General features: G+C 45.2%; 2 protein-coding genes across 2 annotated transcripts in view; both read right to left on the minus strand.

Annotated features, from left to right (window-relative positions):
* Positions 1-2,239: 2,239 nt before the first annotated feature.
* On the minus strand, positions 2,240-7,562 carry LOC309328826 (uncharacterized protein). The gene is made up of 5 exons (XM_081839257.1): positions 7,422-7,562; positions 5,723-5,803; positions 5,281-5,399; positions 4,036-4,219; positions 2,240-2,748 (listed from the first exon to the last, which is right to left on the minus strand). The coding sequence occupies exons 1-5, from the start codon at positions 7,512-7,514 to the stop codon at positions 2,251-2,253; spliced, it is 975 nt and encodes a 324-aa protein (XP_081695383.1). The 5' UTR covers positions 7,515-7,562; the 3' UTR covers positions 2,240-2,250.
* A 4,563-nt stretch (positions 7,563-12,125) lies between these two features.
* CPEB1 (cytoplasmic polyadenylation element binding protein 1) overlaps positions 12,126-22,591 on the minus strand; it is a 49,413-nt gene continuing 38,947 nt past the window's right edge. The window contains exons 8-12 of the mRNA XM_081839408.1: positions 21,326-21,462; positions 18,435-18,633; positions 16,734-16,828; positions 15,004-15,084; positions 12,126-13,519 (exon numbers count right to left, since the gene is read on the minus strand). Coding sequence (XP_081695534.1) covers positions 13,409-13,519; positions 15,004-15,084; positions 16,734-16,828; positions 18,435-18,633; positions 21,326-21,462 — 623 coding nt within the window. The 3' untranslated portion in view covers positions 12,126-13,408. The remainder of the gene's footprint in view (positions 13,520-15,003; positions 15,085-16,733; positions 16,829-18,434; positions 18,634-21,325; positions 21,463-22,591) is intronic.

Below are 22,591 nucleotides of genomic sequence, written 5' to 3' on the forward strand. Positions count from 1 at the left end.
TTACAAGCCGGGGTGATATAGAGGGAGAGCGGGTCGGGGCGTTTTGCAGCAAACCTTCACTTCCGGCTCATATTGGACGAAGGTGACTGAAGAGGTAGGAATCCATTCAGAATAAATCCCCGCTTTGCGTTGCGGGACTTGAAATTGCTGGCTGTTATCTGATTTCATTTATTACTTAAGATATTTATAACCCGCCTTTCTCCCGCGCTGGCATTCCCTCCAGAAAGGTCCGTTTCTCGCTTAATCATCGAATCATGGGACACCCCGGGGTCATCTAGTCCAACCCCCCTGCAATGCAGGAATTCTGCCCACAGCCGTCCCTGGGTGGGCTCGAACCACCAACCAGACACACTGTACTACTGTGGGCACTGGCAAATGGATGAGTTTACTCCAGGCAGAGCCCGCTCAAGGGATTTTGTCACCTCAAGAGAACCCTAAAATAGCTCCCCTCAGTTGCCAGGGAAGAAGGGGTGCTTGAAGATCTACATCAGGAGCGGGGGGCGGGGGGAAATAAAGATACACATTGGGATCATGCTGCCCCTGTGGATCCTGCCACCTGAGGCAGTTACCTCGCCTTGCATCAGGGATGGGTCTGCCCAAGACTGCAGATGAACTACAACTCCCATCAGCCCCAGCTAGCACAGTCAATTGTTAGGGCTGGTGGGAGTTGCAGTCTTGAGCTGCCCGTCTCCCCGTGCTGTTTTAACTGCCCCTTAATAGATTTACTGCCGAATGAATCTCCACGTCCTGGCAATTTGGTTGTCAGGAGACATTTAAATGAACAGGAGCCCAATGGGGGCGGGAGAGGGAGTGGCAAATCATCCCCATCTAACATAATTTCAGTTTTAGGAGTACAGGGTTATTTCAAAGCCTTGCAATAAAATCTAAAATCTGCGGCCCTTTACAGTCTTGACGAGACAATTAGTTTATTCAGTTAATTAGTCACTCGGTTTATCAGTATCAGCCCAGTTACTCTTGTTCTCTGGGCAGTACATAAAATATATATATTTTAAAAACAATTTCAAACCAGTGTGTGTGTGCGTGCACACACAAATACACAGTGCTTTTTTCTACTCATTTTGAAATACTGCCCCTCAATGAGGTCAAACTTAGATTCACAAAATCTTTATATATATATATATATGCACAATTCTATAAAGCACCACTAAAACATGTTAGTGTGGTACAGGGGTTAGGGTGTTTGATTGGCACCTGGAAGGAAAGGGTTAAAATCCCCATTCACAGAAAAAGCTCACTGGATGATCTTCAGCCAGTCACTACCTAGCCTACCTAGCCTAAAATGAGGAGCATACCCTCCAACATTTCTCCAATGAAAATACGGGCATTCTGAAGAAAAGTGGGGCATTCCAGGATCAAATCATAACCCGGGACAGCTTCTCTAAATCAGGGACCTACCTGGGAAAGAGGGTCTGGAGGAGGGAGAACCTAGAGCTCTGTGGAGCAAAGAAATAATAAATAAAATTTTATTTAAAACAAAATAAAGAAAGGCTTCTTTTTTCAGGGCAAAAAGAGTTCCGTTGTTCTTCTAACCCTACTGCTAGGCAGTGGATGTCCAAAACATTTTTTGTAAATTATTTCCCCCCACTTGATTCTTTTAGCCATAGGCTGTAGCAACGATGTTAAACCATTAGACTTTTTATTTATTCAACCAACCATTCCATCTTTAAGAATAAAATTCTTCCAAGGTGGCTCACAATAACAATAAAGTGACCAAAAAACAAAACGAAAAAACAAACCCACCACAAACATGCATGATTAAAATGTAAAACACAGTCAATGTAAGATGAGAAATAAAGTATTTACTCCACATCTAAAGACTACAAGAGAGGTTGACTTGACTGAATTCCTTGGGAAGAACGCCGCACAACTCTGGAGGTGCCACCACCCAGAAGGCCCTGACCTGCTATCAGCCAACCTAATTTATATTGCTGACAGACAGAAGAGCCTCTGAAGCGGATATTAGGAGCTGGGCACATTCATATGTCCAGCTGTATTTGATATCTGGAGGCCATGAAAGGCACATGGAAGCTGCTTTATACTTGGCTACACTACTTTCTGATCTAGTGAAGTATTGTTTAGTCTGACCTGTAGAGGCTTTCCAGGGTCATCATAAGAGAAGGGTTTTTTTCCATCACCTTTCAATGGAAGATATAATGGACTTAACTGGGAAACCCAGAAGATGGCTTTCCCCTCAAACGAGGGAGCCCTCCCAGTCCTTCTGCAGCAAGGTTAAATGTTTTTAGTGGATGAAAATGCTGCCTTCTTCTCCATGTTCCCTGAAGCAGCCATCAGGCTGGTCTCCAAAGGTCCGAGGTTCCCCCTTAAGCACACAGAGGTGCGAGGTTTGCTGCTGATCATCACTGCTTCACCTCTGGGCTTTTCAAGAGAACCTCCTGCTGCCAAATCCGTCCTGACCAAGGAACCATCAGCATGCCTGGAGCAGAAGCCTCCAGATGCAATCTTGGCCAGCAGAGAAGTCTCTTTGCTGAGTTGCCCGGCCACATCTCTTTTTCCCAAAGAGGAAGGTGAGCATGTGGCGGTTGTTATCTCCTCTTCTTGGGTGGACTCACTCCCACTTCCCCCAAAGCTCTTGCCCATTCTGCTGTGATTCTTGCTGCTGAAAGGTTCACGGGTCCTGCTGGGGTTTATGCTGGGGTTTCTCCTGCCAGAGGCCGAAAGGGGAATATGGTTGTTCTCACAAGCCTGCCTCCTTCTCCCATTCCTTGCCTGGGAAACACAATGCTGATGGTTAGGCACTTCTTAGGTGTGCAGATGAGACAGAAACACAGTGGGCTAGTTTAATGAATGAATGAATGAATGAATGAATGAATGAATGAATGAATTGTCCTCTAAGGTGCTACTGGACAATTATTTCATTTATTTATTTATTTTACCATAAATTCATGTCTCTGCGATGGTGAACTCCTAGTTTGTAGTGGAGTAATGCAGGGGTGGACGCGGGTGGCGCTGTGGGTAAAACCACAGTGCCTAGGACTTGCCGATCGTATGGTCGGCGGTTCGAATCCCCGCGGCGGGGTGAGCTCCTGTCTTTCGGTCCCAGCTCCTGCCCACCTAGCCGTTTGAAAGCACCCTTAAAAAAGTGCAAGTAGATAAATAGGTACCGCTTTATAGCGGGAAGGTAAACGGCGTTCCGTGTACTGCGCTGGTGCAGGCTCGCCAGAGCAGCAATGTCACGCTGGCCATTTGACCCGGAAGTGTCTGCGGACGGCGCCGGCTCCCGGCCTCTAGAGTGAGATGAGCGCACAACCCTAGAGTCTGTCAAGACTGGCCCGTACAGGCAGGGGTACCTTTACCTTTACCTTTAATGCAGGGGTGCAGAAACCAAATCAAGGACAATTTTAAGATGGCCGCAGACCAGCATAAATAGAACTAAAAATGAAATTGAAACAATAGATTGGCCTTCTTCTAATCTTACATTCTGGTGTGGGGCAACCATTTCAATCTGATATGTGTTATTTATAGTAATAAAAAGCATGCTGGCCATAAGAGTTGGGGGAGAAAATCCAAGATCTACATCGCTAATATACGACCTTGATCACTGGGATCCTCTGATGGGGCAATTCAGGTGATTCCCCGCAACCCTGAGTTTCGGTTGGCCTTCACTAAGGACCAAGCCTTTAGCATGGCAGCCCCTGCCCTGTGAAACTCGCTATCTGTAGAGGTTAGGCAGGAAATGCCCCTGCCTTATTTTAAAGCTGAATTGTTTTAGGCAGGTCTTCACAATACGTATTTTTTATTTTTAATCTATTGCTGTTTCATTGCTGTTTCAATTGTGTTTTACAGATATTTATTGATCTTCCTGCATTTTATGTTGTAAGCCACCTTGATATATTTTATGAAAGTGTGGGTTAGAATAAAAATAAATAAAAAAGTATTGGTGGGCACAGGGGTGTGTTGGCAGCCCCTAGGCTAGTGTCTATTAAAAGGAGGGGACTGTAGATGGACTTTCCTCCTTCCACTTTCCACGACTGGTGCAAATCCAACTCTTATTACCTGGCAGCTCACTGTCTCCCGCGGGTAGCGGGCAATGCTGCTGCGGATTAGCTGCTCCTTGTGCCAGTCTTGCTGCCAGTGTTCCTGAGCAAGTTCTGACCTCCTTCCTTCCAGGCGCTTTGCCAGCTCTTGGTTCTCCCAGTAGATGCGTGCAAGATCGCGCTGGCGCTTCCCCCAATTCAAGCTGTACGGGGAAGAGCAGATCACAAGGGAGGGAGTGGTCTCTTTTAAAGAAGGAAAGGAGGCGCTGTGGACCTCCAGAGCTTGTAGGACTCCAACTCTCATCAGCTCCTGCCAACATAGCCAATGGCCAGCGATGATGGGAGTTGGAGTCCAAAAGCGTACAGAGATCCACAGCTTCCTCATTCCATCTTGAAACCCTTTATTTTAGATCTAGGTTTCTTGCATTGTGTCCTGGCCCCCTTTGAGCCACAGCCAGCCCCAAATGATCTGAATTCAGATGGCGTTTGCCTCCACCCCCTTGCTGGAAAAAGCTTACTGATGTCAGGAGGTGCCCTTTGGCCAAGGGTCAGCAAACTTTTTCAGCAGCGGGCCGGTCCACTGTCCCTCAGACCTTGTGTGGGGGTCGGACTATATTTTGAAAAATATATATGAATGAATTCCTATGCCCCACAAATAACCCAGAGATACATCTTAAATAAAAGGACACATTCTACTCATGTAAAAACACGCTGATTCCTGGACCGTCCGTGGGCCAGATTGAGAAGGCGATTGGGCCGGATCCGGCCCCTGGGCCTTAGTTTGCCTACCCATGCATTTGGCATTACAGTGGTACCTCGGGTTACAGATGCTTCAAGTTACAGACACTTCAAGTTACAGACTCCGCTAACCCAGAAATAGTACCTCAGGTTAAGAACAGTTTCAGGTTAAGAATGGACCTCCAGAACGAATTAAGTTCTTAACCCGAGGTACCACTGTATTTTCCCTACCCCTATCAGACTAGAACTTGCATCCCTCTCTGCTGAACCTGCCCTAGTCACTATTTAAACCAGGGTTCAGGAAACTTTTTCTTTTGTCAAGGACTCCATTTTCTCATGGGTGACCTGCCGGGAACCACATGCTGAAGGTAGGCAGAGACAGGGCTATAGGTGTGCAAGACTTGTCCTCATCCTCGTCCTCCTCTCTCCCACCCCATTCCCTCTTCCTTGTCACTCCACCCACCCACAATACTTGTCTGAGGGCCACTAGTTGCCCATGCCTAATTTAAACCCACTGCTTACAGACCTGTGAATGCAATAGAAGTTCCAGTTGTCCACTCGTCCTGGCGACTGCTTGATGCACCAAAGTTTGGCAGAATGTGAGCGGTTTTCCTGGTCCCGAACCTCTTGACGTTCTCTTTCCAGCTGAAAACATACAAATGAGAGGCTGATGGCAATTTAATTTTCCATCTGGAGATTTGTTTGGCTGAGCCAAAAATATGTGAGCCCAGCAATTGCATTCAGTTCTGGGGTGCAGAAGACGACCACCTTTCATTCATTAGACTAATACCATGATTTGTGATTGCCCCATCAAGGGTATATGTCTGGTAGATCTTTAAATTATTTGTTTGCATATGCAAGGGGCAGTTATCCCAGGATATCCCCAACCCTCTTGGATATAAGCTTCTGAATTGTGACTGCATAAACAAGCCCGCATTGAGCATCCAGATTAGTCCATTCCACAATACCTGGAGTTTCTTCAAATTCACCTGAAGATGCAAAGGTGTAGGTGGGGCTTTTGTGTTGATCACAGGAACTGCTAGTTCCACCTGCAAGGTTGAGAGAGTGTCAGGAATATCTGAAGCTAATGATCTGGATTCACACTGACTGTTTCTTGTATTTCTTTGACCAGTCAGTTTAGATATGATGACAGCATTGTTACAGCTCACAAGAGCTAGACATGGCTACAATTAAATATTTTAACAAGATTCCCAGATCTGTCATGTCAGCAAATCAGGCTCAAAGATAGGATGACACGAAGCTGTGTTATGCCAAGTAACTAGAACATTGGTATTACCCAAACTGTCAGGGAATGGCTTCAAACAGGAATCTTCTCCCAGTCCTGTTTGGAACTGCTGGGGATTCTCCTGCAGCGTTTAGGTACAAACAGCAACAAAACCCATGAATGACTCATTCTGGGGCTATTAAATTGCACCCCGCCATGGGGAGTAGGTCACCCTTTGAGTCATTCCTTGGGAGAGTTGCAGGAGTTTGGAAAGCTCATCTTGGAAGATGTTTTTTAGGCATTTGAAATTGTTTTCATCCAAGTCCAGCTTCCTGAGACCCAGGGTGAGAGTCTGGTGATATAAGCCACTCTGACCTTTCTAAAGGAGAAGTGGAACAGTAGAAAGCATAATGATAAGGCTGCAACATTTAATAATTTTATTATAAAGTAAAACATGTCCCCAAGTAACTGAGCAGCAGATTTCAACCACTTTATTTTATTATTTTATTATTTTATTAAAATAATATTTATTAAATTTTTCAACAAGAAAAAAGGTTACAAAAATAGTAAAAGAAAATACAGAAAATACAAAACCAGAAAAGCAAAAATAATAAAGAAAAATAAAAACAGTTAAAAATAAATCCCTCTTTCTATTATCTTACCACTCATTTACTTATTTTCATGACTTCCTCACACCTCCCTTTTTTGTATTCCATTTAATAATTAGCTCAGCAAATCCATACCCTCTTGTTTACCCTTAATTTCTTGTCTTCACATATTATAACTTCGAATTTTCATCTAGTATCAATCCATTTTTACATATTCCTTTTGCCTTATTGCTAAAACCACTTCCTTTCATTCCAACATCATTAACGTTCAATAATTTTGCAGTGTTTCTGTAAATAGTCATTAAATTTCTTCCAGTCTTCTTCCACCAACTCTTCTCCCTGGTCTCGGAATCTGCCTGTCATTTCCACCAATTCCATATAGTCCATTACTTTCATCTGCCATTCTTCCAAGGTGGGTAGATCTTGTCACTTTATTTTATTATTTTAATGAAGTACAAGTTATTGTAAATACTGCTGATGGAGAGCTCTATCTTCCAAGAGGCATCCCCTTCCTGCAAGGGGAGGAGAGAGATGTCTCTTCTACATTTACACCTGCTGTAAAGTATCCTCTAAAACAGATGGCTCTCCATATGTTGTTGGACACCACCTCCCATCAACCCCCCAGTGAGTATGGCCAATGTTCAGGGATGATGGGAGCTGTAGTCTTAACAGCATCTCAAGTGCCCACAGGTTCTCTTCCTTAAAAGTCTTTACCTGTGCACCTGCCCACCACCCCACCCCACTCACTACAGTTTGCTTTGGGGGTACAAGTGAGGAATATGCCAGCTGTAATAAGACACCCCAACAACATCCCTTTTGTAGTCTATAGTGTACCTTCCTGCAGTGCTCCTGATAACTGGCTTTGTCCCATTTCTCCTGCAGGTACCTGTTGGTTGCTGGTAGGAGAGGCTGGTAGGCTCGGTACATGCCTCACACAAAGCTCTGTATAACTTGCTGACAGCACTGAAGACAAATGGCTGGGAAAGAGGCAGGCAGCTCCACTGGGTCCTAACCTCCACCTTCTCTCTGGGATAGTTGATGCTTCAAATGGCACCTGCACAACCCTCAGCTGAAAACAGAGCATGCCTTCCTTTTCATAGGCCTTATGACAAGTCAAGCTGGTGGCTTGGTCCACAAGCTTTGTTCAGGTGGTCCGGGGCATGTCCCCTTTAAACAAGAACGTTGATTTTAAATTCTTTCTTATACTGTGTTTCATTGCCTTAGCATTTGAATTCCTTGAATGAAGCTATCTGGTTCTAAAGTGCACAGAGGGTTGGCCAGCTAGATGCCTGTTGGCAACCCACAAGCAGAACCGGAGGACAAGAGCTGTCTCTCCTCCTGGGGTTTCCATCAGCTTGTACTGAGAAGCATTACTGCCCCCAACCATGTAGGCCCAACAGTCTTCATAGCTAGCCTTATGCTACAGGAATTTGTCTAATCCTATTTAAAGGCCGTCCAAGTTGGTGTCCATCACTGATTTCTGTGGGAGTGACTTCCATAGTTTAACTTCCAACGTTCAGGTGCATTTGCTGTCCACAGGTACCAGTGTTTTGAGACAAAAACTTTTCTCTGAAGATAGTTTGGAAACTTCAGCTGGTGCAGAATTCGGCAGCCAGGCTGCTCACCGGGGCAAGATGTTGAGCATATTACATTGACTGGACTGGCTGCCAATTTGCTTCTGGGCCCAGTTACATGTGGTGGTTTTAACATCTTAAAGCCTTAAATGGCTCAGGACTGCCTGCAATACTTCAAGGACTGCCCCTCCAGATATAAACTGACCCAGACCCCCAATCACCATGCGAGGCCCTTCTTTGTGTGCCTCCTCCATGAGGTCTGGACGGTGGCAACAAGAGACCCGGCCTTCTCTGCAGTGGCTCCGTTTGTGGAATGCTCTCTCCCCAGGTAGGTTCCTCTGGTGCCTTCATTATAGACCTTTAAGTGCCAGGCAAAAACATTCCTCTTCAACCAGGCTTTTGGCTAACATCATATATCCTTTTAAACGTGTTTGTGGGATGGGGTTGGGAGAGGAGGAAATTGTTCTGGTTTTTTTAATTATGTATATTGCATTTCTATATTGCATTTTTATGCTGTGAACTGCCCTGACATCTATGGAGGAAGGGCAGTATACAAATTTAATAAATAATAGTCATAGTAGTAGTAATAACAATAATAGGCCCCAAGTGCTACCACCTTTCTTCATAGGGGGGTTACTCCACTCTTATTTTGGCTACCCTTTTCTGAACTGTTACGGAAATTACAGAATTTTCCTTAACAGAACATACTCCCAACTCTACAATATTTTTTGAAGTGAGGTGACTAGGATTGTACACAGTATTCAAAATGGGGTCAACACCAGATTTGCACAGCAACATTACGAGAGTTTTATTTTCAATCCCCCCCCTAACGATTCCCAGCATGGAATTCACAGCTGCTGCACGCTGGGACCGTGCTGAATGCCAGCTGGATATGCTTCAGTTTGTACATTGCTGACAGCTTTTAATGCACTATATTCACCTGAAAAACAGCTTCTATTCTTAAGTAGTCTCCAGAAGCAGAAATGGGATCACACTTCCATCACATCCTGACATGGCAGCCAGCAATTAGGATGTCATGAAACAGTAGCATTAGGATGATGGCTTTGTTTTCTTTATATTACAAAACCCTACTAAAACTGTATAAATAAAAAATTGTCCATCTTGTTCTGAGCAAAGCCACTCTTTTTAAATGCTCTTTTTATGTATGCCTGGCCCCAGAGAACACGGATTAAAATTAACTTAACTTTTGTCTGGGATGACAGTTGTTTATTTGCCAAATGTAAATGGCAGACAATCACTCTCTTCACTTATCTTAACGTCTCATCCGTTTCTTTGATGTGCTGAGAGACAAGAGCTATATATGAAACTAGGATTTGAGCCAATACATAATTTGAGTCTTTGCTGCTATGGAAATTATATTGCCTTGTCCACCTGACCGATGATAGGCCCTGTCAACCAATTCCAATTTTTGCCCCAACCTTCTTCCTCCCTACTGTATTCTGTAATGGCAACACTCAGATGAAAGTTCCATCTGTACTATAATTTTGAAGCATTAAACAGTCATGGTTTCACCCAAAGAATCCTGAGAACTGTAGTTTAACAGTACCAAGAGAGTAAGGCTGCCCTGTTCTCCTCACAGACATACAACTCCCAGACTGGCTTAACAATCAAACCCTCTTCCCAGGGAATTCTGAGAACTGTAGTTTCCGGAGAGCAATGGGGGTCTCCTAACAATGCTCAGTTCAACCAAATGCAGTTCCCAGGATCCTTTGCAGGAAGCCATGCCTGTTTCAAGTGGTGCAATCTGCTTTAGAGAGAATGGTTTTACAGAATGAAGGTCTGTTTTCATAAGAGCAAGGATGCCAGGGAAGTAGCCAATGGTCAGTCACCACCACACAGAGCAGGCTTCTGACACAGGGGACGAGACAGCTGGCTTCCTCCGCAGGGTCCGCCGGCAGCCTCTCCCAGGGTGATGCTGCAAAGCCAGGTGTCATCACCATGGAGCGTTCCTGGGCTTCATCCATTATTCACATGCAACTCGGGTGGAAACTTGATGCCTTTTCTGGTCTAATAATCCACAGGGAACAATGCAAGCCTTTGAAAGGGAACGTAGGCCAGAAAAGGCAGAGGCTGCTTCGGTGCACCCACCCACGTGTAAATAGATTCTGGTTGCTTTTGTACTAGCCCTAGAATTGCCAGCTTTTGTTCACTTTCAAGTTTCCATTTGAGAACTCGGATGCTGCTGTTGCCAAATCGTTTGGGGGCAAAGCACCACAGAGGCATGGCAGCCCTTGTGCGTTTTAGATTTCCTGTTGTACAATGCATTGCTTCTTGCTTAGTATGGTAGTGGGATTACTGCAGTAGTGCTTCCGAATGGCTCCCTGAACACTTTCCTGTAATTTACAGTAGGATAGTTTCTGTGACAGGGGGAGGGGGGGGGAGCCATTCAAATGAAATGAAAGAAGAGAATGCTATTTTCCTACAAAGGTGTGGGGGGGGGGGAAAGATGTATTTTTTAAAAAATAATCCTCCTATATAAACTGCCAGTGTAATGAAAGGGTATTCGAGGGACCATTCGAATTACAATATTTTGCATCAGGAATCCCATGATGACGCTCAACAAGAAGCAATAAAATGAGCACTACTGACCAACAGGAAGCATTCAATTAACATTGGAGAGGACCTTTTGCTGAATGGGACTTGACTGCTCATAAGCATCAGAAAGGATCTTTGCCATGGTGAAGTGCATCACATTAAGGTGCCGTGCAGACGGAAAGTCCAGCTCATTACAGTGCTAAAGGTCTCCCCGACAACCTGGTGTGATTACTCCAACTACTGTAGGGACCAGCTGGGAGGTTATGATGAAATGAGACAGATCCCAAGTAGTGTATTTCCAGTGAGGAGGATGCAGCAAGGCACTTTAGGGGTGCTCAAACACTGCTTGCGGGCTTGCCATCTGATTGGCCACTGTGACAACAAGATGCTGGACAAGATTGGTCACTGGTCTGATATAGCAGTCACTCCGTTTATCAGTGTTTGATCTAGGGAAGGAATGTACCAACACCTGACCAATGAGGAATGTCAGCAAATGGCAGAAAACCATGGCTAAAAAAGCCACCTCTATTGGTCTGTCACCCCCCCCCAACTGTATTACCTGGGTTATGAAGGCACCCTAAAGACATTAAAGCTAAGATTATGGGACAATGCACACAGTGACTTGCGATCTCGATCACACGCTGTCTGTAGTCCGCTGGCAGTAGGAGTACAATATGGGCATGTCTTTAACATCTTACATTAAAAACCTGACAGTACCAAATTATCGAAGGCTTTTCACCAAAGCCAGACTAAATGTCTTTCCTTCTGCAGTGTTGGATGGCAGGTTGAGAGGAGTTCCCTACCAGGACAGACTTTGCTCGTGTGCTCAAGACATCGATTCCTTAAAACATATTTTGTTGCACTGTGCAAAATATAAGCAAGCCAGGGCTGAACTGATATTACCCTTGCTGGTATCTTTCCCGGGAAAATCAGAGGCTCACTATGTTAGGTTCCTATTGGAAGACCAGACAAACACTAGAACATTAGCAGTGGCAAAGTTTTAATCAGTGGTTGCAAGAACCAATGATCCCTATATTCTGAACAAAATGCTTGTTTAACCTGGAGGTAGGCTGTATGAATTGTGTATTGCTTTGTAACAATTTGTTGGGTCTCTGGACCGTAATAAAGGTTGGTGATGATACAGCAGGCTTTTATGTTCTTAGCATCGTGTTCTCAGTGACCAGCCAGAAGTCTGTGGGAAACCCTCAAGCTGGGCTGGAGAACAAGTGTCCCTTCCACTATCAATGTCATGTTTCTCTGTATCAAAAATGCAAAAAAGAAAAAGAAAAAAAGTGGCTCGTTTTGTTTTGTTTAAAAGACTGTTTGGAAGCTTCCAAGACACACACATTTTCTCACACACACACACACACACACACACACCATCAAAGGAAAAAAGGGCACCTGAGGATTGCTGCAACGTGTTTATTATGTGCCAAGAACATCACAGCTTACTCCACACATCTGTAGGAGAGTGCAGTCTTGCCTGCATATACTACAATGAGGTAGAGACTTCACATACTGCTTCACAAAACCCCACAAAGAGCAGCTGGAATATGCAACATCAGCTCAGCAGGAAGAAGGGAGAACTTAGGACACTGGTTCTTTGGCACACAGCTTCCAAAAGAGGGTAAATAATAAAACAAAATCAAAACTTCAACTCCCAGCACAATCTATGGGCTGTGCTGCTGACTCGACTACACTCCTTAAGGGTACCCTCTTGTTTCCTCAGAACAGAAAAGGGCTCCTACTAAAGCACAGCCCTTTAAACCAGCTCAGTTATAAAAAGAAAATTGAAGTCTTGGAACTTTGTGATTAAAAACCTTTATCAAGCCCCCTTAGTGCAACTTAAAGTGCAACGAACTATATACAGCAGCTCGAAGTTCCGTTTATCCGGTCCAGTTTCAAAATCCAAAAATCCTATCCTTCTGGGTTGCAAATACTGCTATTCACAACTGGTAAACTTCATTTTTTTTTTTTTTTAAACTTGAACAGCTCCCAGACACAAGTTGCAATGATGTTAAAAGCTGCCAGGAAAGAAAAAAAATCTCGTCTCAAACGACTTAAAAACCATTTCAAGAGTGTAAAAAGGAACTGGTAAAAATCCTGGAGCGTAAAATATGAAATATGATTTGGTTTAAGTGAAGAACAAAGTCTCCTTGTTGTTACAGTAAAAAACTCCAGCTGAACAATCTGTGTATTCCGTTCAGATGGGGGGGTTAAATGAATGGAAAGGCACTGTATGGCAACTGCAAAAAAACTGAGCCAATGAGACCTGCATTATTACCATCAGTATTGCAAGGAAGATAAAAAAGGGCCCTTGATAAATAAGAAACCGAGGCGAAGGCATCTGCATTAAACACCTTCTCAACATGGTCCTTGGCGCTTCTCAGCAGCAACAAGGAACCAAAGTCTGGGAACTGCAGAATCATTTGAGGGGCCCTCCCCTCTGAAAAAATCCCCAAACAAACCCTCGACACACACAAAAAAAATTCACTGTGCATTAGTGCAGAAACAAATAAAGACCAGCAAGTGCAAACGTGAAGGCAAGATTCCCCGTTAGTCCTTCTGACGGGCACCCCAAGCCTGGGTGTGGCACCGGCAAACATCTCCGGGCTCTTTTCCAGTGGCGGGTGAACAGGAGAACTTCCTCCTGCAGCGACTGCAGTGGCTCCTGGTGCCCCCACCTCTGCTCTAGCTGGAGTCTCTGTTCTTCTGGTTGCGCATCAGTGGGCGGTGGTGATGCAACATCTCAATGGAATGTTTCCAGTGCCAGCAGGAGCGACAGAAGTACTTGAAGCAGACCTATGCAGAGGGGTGGGTGGGTGGGAAGAGAGAGAGGGATCAAGAAGCATCAGTCTGGCTCCATGAGATGCTCGGACATGCAGCAGGAACGGGGGTGGGGGGTGGGGTGGTTTTAACCGTAAGATTATAGAATTTTGCTTACACACTTACACACACCCACACACATCCCAGGGATATAAAAGGAACTTATTTCAATCTCTGGCTGGAATGCCAACAAGGTTACCTTATTATTCTGCAATGCAATTTATCAAGAGAGATCAGATAATTAGAGCACATTCAAAAATCTCCTACTAAATGTGTGGACAGATACTAAGAAGCTATTTTGCCAAAAGGAAGTTCTGACATGGGAGCTGCCCACTGCTAGGATCTCTATAGCACAACAACAGAATGGTTAAGACGCCTGAATATCCTGGATTATAGATAGGCTACCTTTCCAAGCCTATCTAGGAGAAGGATAACCCTGACCCCAAACCTCTGCTGCCTTGTGAGAGAAGGCAAAGGAGTAAACCATACTCATATCCAGAGTGGAACTTCTAAGGTGGTTGGATGGCGCCTTGAATGCTGCCTCCTGGCAACTGCTGCAGCAAAGCTGGTGCCAAATGCATTGCTCTGCTTTTCTTGGGAACGTATCAGGGGGCCTTGTCCTGGGCTGCCCAGATGACCTCTAGACACACTGCCCAGGCTTGCGCCCTGGGGAGGTCACTTTGGTGCTGCTTATGCAGTGGTCTGACTTCACCCCTGGAGGTGCACTCCATTGTCTATTGAGACAGACGGATGCCAACAACTCCAAATAACCCCCATCAAGCATGGGCCAATGGTCAGGGATGATGGGAGTTGCACATTGACACCTGGAGGGCCAGAAGTTCCCCACACCTGCTAGACACGTACGCCAAAAGCTTGCCTCCTACCATCACAAAACAAGAAGTTTGGGCTGGGAGTTAGGGAGACATCCAGCTCTTCATCCATGAAAAGCCTGCCAAGAAGTTGAAAAGAGGTTGCCCTTGGGCAAGTGGAGACTGTTCTCATCTACGTTGGTTGTTATCCTTTGGAATATCTGAGGTTGTCTTATACAGCGTTGGACAATTTGTCTTTCTACCTCAATACTGTTTATAATGACTGGCAGTAGTTCTCCAGGGTTTATGAGAGGGACTCTTCCCCAGTCCTATCTGGAGATGCCAAGGATCCAACTAGAGACCTTTGGCATGCATGCAAGCAACGCAGATACGCTACTACTGAGCTACAGCCCTTCCCCCCGCCAATCAAATAGAACACAGGACACCAACGACAGCTGCTTCACCTGTACAACAGAGCAGCTTCCACTCACTCCAAAGATGGTGAAAATGGGCAAACATTTTAAAAGGGCGCAAAGGGGAAGGAGCCCTCAAGAAGTTTGTTCTGTGCACTACAGGAGAGTGGGTGTGGTAGGAAACGCTGCCCCTTCAACCAAGTCTAAGGTGGACGGGGGGAAAACCCAAGAGCCTTACCTGGTCTCTGCAGAAGAAGGGACCTGGCTGAGACCTGCAGATCTGACACATGGCATCTTCCAGGTATGGATCAATCTGAACCTGCCCCGGAGGCAAGGAAAGGAAGTTAAAGCCAGAGGGAAGGAGCCAAGGGGACAAAGCAGCACAGCTGGAGTTCACAGTGCAATCTTAATGGTGAGAGGGGGAAAGAAGAAAGGGGGGGAGGGGCACGCACGTCAGAGGAAACAAGCAGGAGCAAAGGCTGAAAGAGTTCTGAGTCTCCTGAGAAAGCAGCTGCAAGGGCTTGATGTTGAAAAAGACCAGTGCTACTGCCAGATTCATTTGGCTAAAGCAGGCATAGGCAAACTCGGCCCTCCAGATGTTTTGGGACTACAACTCCCATCATCCCTGACCACTGGTCCTGTTAGCTAGGGATGATGGGAGTTGTAGTCCCAAAACATCTGGAGGGCTGAGTTTGCCTATGCTTTGCTTTCATTTCATCCACTGGAGAAGTCTGCCCCTTTCCCCAGAAGAGGACCACAGGGGTGGTGGTCTCTGCACGGAACATGAAAATCAACTAGGTGCAGCCTCCCATAATATGTATCCCACCCTCCACCCCTGCATAAGAGTGAATAGTTTGTTTATACACATTCGTCATAGTGGCATCTGAGGAACTAAAGCCAGTTTGGAGACTGACTGGCAGACTTGTTTCAGTAACTGCGTAAGGAGAAAAACATCTCCCTTTCCCAGCATACTTGGAACACAGAAATCTGCCGGAGTCAGACACATGGTCCTTCAATATTGCAATTGCCTACAATGACTGGCAGCAGCTCTCCAGGGTCCCTCCCGCGGGGGATTGAACCTCAGACCATCTGCACACAAGACAGATGCTCTACCACTGCGCCACAGCCCTTGCCTCTTCTACTCCTACCATTTCTTTGCTCAAACAGGGCTTTTTGCAGGCCTGGGGAGGCCTTGCCACAGACTCCATCTACAAAGGCTGCTCCGGAAGGAGAAAAACAGCTCTTTTTGGTGCCTGTTATATGAAGAACCGGCTGTGCTTACTTGAGGTTAATGCACCCTTTTTTGAGGCCTTATTACAAAGCGGCTGCTTTGGTAAGATTTTAATCAGGAGCCAAGGGCAACGTTTTGAAGCTTAGCTTCCTTAACACGGCTATTCTCTGCGATCTTAAATTATGAAAGGGATGCTTTACATATAAGGAATTTCTTGAAATAAATGCCTTTACAAGCTTGCTAGTGTGGATATAAATATATTATGAAATATGTTTGATGTATTTATGACTGTTTCTGATGCACCTATATATTGATCTGTTTACTGTTCCCACGAGCTACTTAAGAGCACACTTTGGAAAACCAGCATATAATAAGCTTGATGATGCTAAGATTCCTGGAATATCCAACCTCCTCTGCAATGCTGGAAGAAAATCTCTGCCAGGAAGAGACAGTACTGAGATAGGTGAACCAGTGGCCCAACTCCTCATACCTTATATCTGCTATTTTTTCCCTGCTTACTTACTGAAATCAGTATTTAGGGGAAGAAGTCCTACTATTCACATCCCAGCTCTAGCAAGCTCTAACTCTCTGCTGATGTCCCCCCAGAATATACTGTATATTTTATCCCACCTAGAATCTCTGTTCTATTTCTAGGGACTATGCAACAGCACCCACTTTAGGGATCCTTGCCGATAAGCACAACACAGGAGCTTGTATTTTCTTTTCGTGCCTCTCACCTTTTTTGTAAACTTGGTTGTTTTGATCTCCACAAATGCAGCACTCACTGCTTTCAGATAGCTGCGCTGGTTGTTGAAGGTGACACGGCCAGATCCTGAAACAAAACCCAGCCCATTAGTGCAGTGCGCAGCTCCAGGGAAAGATCCTGATATGTATCTACCAGCATAGTAATGCAAGACTTATGAGTCAGCACGAACGTGACTTGCTTGCCAAGGTCTACCACAGCAGGAAGGGAGAGGGGGTTCAGAGGTTAATGGAGGGGAGGGATGCTTGAGGAATTCAATCTTTGCAAATTCCTATACGGAATGTCCTGATCTGCAACCCACAGACTAATGTGTAGATTGGAACCTAGCCACCAACAGATTTCACACGACAGCAGCAAGGCGACCTGCCTCTCCGCTTTATTCTCACAACGAAGCGGAGATTTGAACCAGAGTCTTCCAAGTCCTAGCTCTTAAGTGCTACATCACTCTTTTTAAAGTGATTTAGACTTCTTCAACAGTGCAGATTAATGTGGAAAAAGAATGAAACTATGGGTAAACACACGAGAAGGTGACACTGGCCCGAAATAGTCAGATTTATCTATTTCCAGTAGCAGCCTGCTGCCTATTCATCTTGACGAACTATACTCAAGAGACTTCTAGTGCTGAATGGACGGTTCAAAGCCTTTCAAGTTAAAAGCTAAAACAATGCTGTATAGATTTATAGCAAGGGAAGCTAACCTGTGACTCTCCAGTTATTGTTAAGATTTCAACTCCCACCAGAACCAGCCAGCATGGCCAATTGCCAGGGATGATGAGAGCCATCAAGTCAAACAACATCTGGAAGGGCAAAAGTTAGCCACCCCCGATTTATACTGTCAACATCCTGATAACCTGAGGCAGAGATCAAAAGCTACAAAGTAGGCAAGTCTTTGGCTGGAACAGCCTACCCAGAGGGAAACAGTTCAGTTTAAAGGGCTGTTATCCAGCGTTCTCTGTCCACTAGCACTAGCGGGTGGCTGAGTTTTAACGCTGCACAACGGAGGAATCAAATGCAGTGGCTGCACTAGCAGAAACTCATTGCCTTGCAGAATGTGCAGTCTGCTGGGAAACAAACTTAACAACAACCTTCTCATGCACTGTCTTGCAGAACACCATCCCGAAGCCACAAAATACTGCCAGTGGAACAAGGGAACCACCAAGTGTCTTTAACTTAGCACTACGTGGGATACAAATCAAAGTGACCACCAACCTTTTCCCCAGTCATGCTATCCCAACAGTAATATGCCACCCTGTGCAAGGCCATTTGACACCCTTCCCACAACTCTCATGGCACTGGCTTAAGCCAGGCTTGGGGAAGGAGGCGTGAGACACTGGCAGGGTCCCAAAGTCCTCCCACCTCGGTCCCAAAGCCTGATAAGTGCTTGCCCAGCTTTGGGAAGGAGGTAGGAGGACTCTAGAACTCTGCCAGAGCCCTCATGCCTCTTTCCCAAAGTGGACAAGCACTGAGAAGGCACCCTTTTCAGCTGCGCATCTGGTGCGACCGCACCACTTGCATTGCCCTAAAATTGCCTCTGTATCCAGGGTCTTCAACTTAGCCATTCAACATCCTTTTCATTTACAAGGTACCATCTGTACCTATTTTTGGCCATGGTAAGGTACCACCAAAAGGCCCAGAAACCAACAAAATATGAATGGTCGTTGATTAGCCTCACTTACCAATAGGGTACTTGTGCTTGTCTGTGTCGATACCTGCATACACAACGCCAGCAAACAGGTCATTGAGGATCCCTGCTAAAGCTTCGGCATTCAGCATCCCATGAAGAGCTCCCACGAAGACTGTTTTGCCAGGGTCAAGCCTCTGGGTGGGGCTGCGCACAAAGTTGCTGTCTGCCAGGACCCATGGGATCACTTGTACCTGAAGTCACCCAAGAGAAAACTGTGTTTGAGTCAAGTCCACAAGCCACGTATCCTCCCCCTTTGAAAAACAAAACCAACTTATTTCTAAGTGCACCTTAAATGGTCTTCCCATGCCCTTATGCCAAGTGCACTTCAACCATAGTAACCTTCCAAACAGCTGAGTCAACACACAGATGGCTGCTCTTACATTCAGACTACCTGACTTTTGTACAACAGCCCTTTGGGTTAAAGGTGTCCTGTTGGGATCTGAGCTGTTAAGAGACACAAACTAAGCTGATGGGAACTGTAGTCAAAACCCACGTTGCGGAAGGCATAATGCCTAGTTCTGGGCACCACAATTTAAGAAGGATGTCGACAAGCTGGAACATGAGCAGAGGATGGCAGTAGGAGCTGTTCAACATGGGAATGGTCTCCCTTGGGAGGCTGTGGACTCTCCTTCACTGGAGGTTTTTAAGCAGAGGTTGGATACAATCGGTCATGGATGCTTTAGCCAAGATTCCTGCATTGCAGGAAGTTGGACTAGATGACCACTGGGGTCCCTTCCAACTCTACTATTCGATGATTCTATGGAAGCCAGGAGATGGCTAAAGAATAGTTCTTTTAATGAAATTAAAAAGGTGTTTAAGTACACCTTCCTGAAGAAACCAGAGGCCTTTCTCTTGGGCATGGTCGGCCAATTGGTGCGAAAGGAGGATAGAACTTTTTTTATGTACGCCACAACAGCAGCAAGAATACTCATCGCAAAGTATTGGAAGACACAAGATCTACCCACCCTGGAAGAATGGCAGATGAAAGTAATGGACTATATGGAATTGGCGGAAATGACTGGCAGAATCCGAGACCTGGGAGAAGAGTTAGTGGAAGAGGACTGGAAGAAATTTAAAGACTATCTACAGAAACAGTGTAAAATTTATGAATGTTAAAATGATGTTGGATTAAAAATAAGTGGTATTAGTGACAAAGTTAGAAAGAGTATGCAAAAATGAACTTATGGATGAAAATTTTGGAGTTGAGTTATGAGTTAAGATACAAAGTTAAAGATGATAAATGGAAAGAGGGTAAGGATTTGCTGATTTGATTATGTAAATGGGAATACAAAAAGGGGAGGTGTGAGGAGGTCAAGAGAATAAGGATATGAGCTTCAAAGTTAGAAAAAGAATAATGGATTTTTTCTTTTTCTTTTTTTCTCTCTCTATTTTTATCTATTTTTTGTGTTCTGTGTACTTTTCTGTTTTGTGTTTTCTCTTTTTTCGTTGTATTTTGTTAAAATTTCAATAGATATTTATTTTTTAAAAATGAAAAAAATAAATAAAGAATAGTTCTTTTATTCCAATTCTGGTACACTCTGGTTCACTACTCTATTTCAACCAAATATTGTGTCCTGCTAACAAGGGGGCTGCCGTCTCCTTTCTGTTCAGTTCCTCTATGCAGTTAAAAGCATATTCTGCCTTACAGACTGCATTTATTACGCATTCCCTGTGAACAGCAGGGTTGGCGTGACCCAGTGATAACATATGCTTGCACCATGGAAACAATACTTTGCAAGCAGTACATTTATGCAACACATGCCCAGAGTATAGTAGAGCCAAGATATGTGACTGAAGCAGCAACACAAGATGTAGTCGTAGCCCTAATCCTTTGTGCACTGCCCAAACCAATCTCACAAGGGTCACGCCATCTAAATTGTGCATCCCACTTGAATTCAACTAGGGACAGAGGTAACTTGTTATAGATGTGTGGTGCTAGTATCTTAGGGATGGTTTGCTTAGCAGAACACAACCTCGCCCTTAATTTGGGACACGCAAATAAAACACGGAAGGGTGACTGAGTATCCTGCTGGTTTGTTTGCAGTAGATAATAATTTTATTATTTGCAACCCGCTCATCTGACTGGGCTACCCCAGCCACTCTGGGTGGCTTCCGACAAAATATAAAACACAGTGAGACATCGAACATTTAAAAAAAACTTCCCTATATAGGGCTGCCTTCAGATGTCTTCTAAATAAAAAATATTTTTATCTTTTGTGGCTGGTTGCCAGGACATATCCAGCCATCTCTCTGCAACCACAGGCACCAGAAACAATATTTAAAGAAGCTATCTTCAAGATGATACTATACAATACATGCTGAATACACACACACACACCACTGGCAATGTCACAGGGCAGGAAAGCAGAAGCCAACCAGCAACGGGATGCATTCTTCATGGTTTTACTGCAGCCATCCTTCAGCAACAAAGACCTCTTACTGGAGAAGATCAATGAGGAGCCTCGCTGCCAATTCTGTCAACGCAGAGTCACAAGCAACCTCTTCCAGCATCTTTCACACTCCACAACACATTACCCATCCTCTGATCCACTGGCAACACAAACCATGTGCTTAGAGACCTTCAGAACCAGCAGTTTTCCAAATGCGCCACTCTCTATCCCTATCTCTCTTCCTGTCTAGCTAAAAGCTGCATGTGTTTGGAGTCAACAACTATGCAACATATGGCACAATCAGCCTTTGTGCAAACGGGGAGCAATTCCACCCATCACTGAGGGTAGCTGCCTATGCAGAAGTCACCCTGGAGAACGAGAGGCCGCTGCCAGCGCTTCAAAGGCAATACATGGCTCCTAAATAAAGCAGTACGAGGTTATAGCCACCCACCTGGGTGCTTTGTTTGGACTGCACAGCGGCACATCCTCTCACCTCTTTGCAGCGCATCCTGCGGCTGGACATCTTGAAATAGTACTCGCTCAGGCCACTGGGACTCAGCACATCTCGGGAGCAGTTCTGGAGCAGAGCACGCACAGATTTCTCTGATTCAAACACCAGATATGCATAGCCTTGGATGGAAGACAAGAAATTTACTTAGAACGCAAGGTACAAGCATGTTCCCTTCTTCCCTAGGGAGTATTTTTGCAGTGCAGTTTGTGTTAAGAATTGCCCAGTTGTACTCAATGACCCGACTTAGTTCAACAGCGACCAGTTTGATGTTTTGGGGGTGCTCAAGAGCAATGCCACTCTCCCACCTGCCTGCTGGTGCATCAGGCAGGCTGCCTCTGAACATCGAGGCTCCATTTACATCTATCAGTGGCTCATGAGCCCTCAATGCTTTGGAAAGTGCAGGATCAGAGAATGACAACCTTTTGTCTATATACCACTTTCACAAATACATAGCAGGTTATTTCCAACACTGCATAGAGATGGGGGAAAATAATGATATTAGGCTATCTTCTTGCAATGTACAGAAACTCATTCCTTTTCACCGCTTCCATTAATGGAAGATGGAAGAGTTGGGTCAACTGAGCAATTCTTAGGCACAACAGAGATTGAAATCCTCTACTCCAGACCGTCGCCATTTGCCAGAGACACAATTTTCTCCCCATTAAGTACTCAAATGGTGCACAAAGACTGCAGTGCCAAGCAATCCAGGGTGCTTGCAAACCATAAGAAGTGAGCTTTTTCGTTTTGCTAACACAGTGCTATTTCTAGGCCCTGTTCTGAGCTAACAGCAGAATACAGTCCCTGTGGGTGGGATAGCCAGGGTGGGATGGCTATGCTGGGGGAACCACTGGTATGTCCGACTTACCATGGCAGGCAGTTGGGGAGAGAGAACAGAATATACTTATCAATGTACTTTTCCCAGAAAAGAGGCTTTGCTATTCAAGCAGGAGATTCCCCGCCCCCGGCAAAAAGGAGTATGTACACACTAGCACTGGAGAGAGTCAGCATATAATTGTGTACTTTAAATCAACAGAGGTGTATGGGATACACTGGTGTGCATGAACTGAGTGGTAGCAGCCATAGCTCTGTCTAAAGTAAAGGTGGCTCCCTCTGCCCTAACAGCGCCCACTTCCTTCTAAGTACAGCCACCATCACGCCTCTTGGGACCTGCTAGATGTCCTAGACGTCATCCCTAATTACTGGGCATCCCTATGGGTCATCCTGGCTAAGCTGATGAGAGTTGTAGCC

Source organism: Podarcis erhardii, assembly GCF_964252035.2.
Source record: "Podarcis erhardii genome assembly, chromosome: 14".
NCBI classification, from domain to species: Eukaryota; Metazoa; Chordata; class Lepidosauria; order Squamata; family Lacertidae; genus Podarcis; species Podarcis erhardii.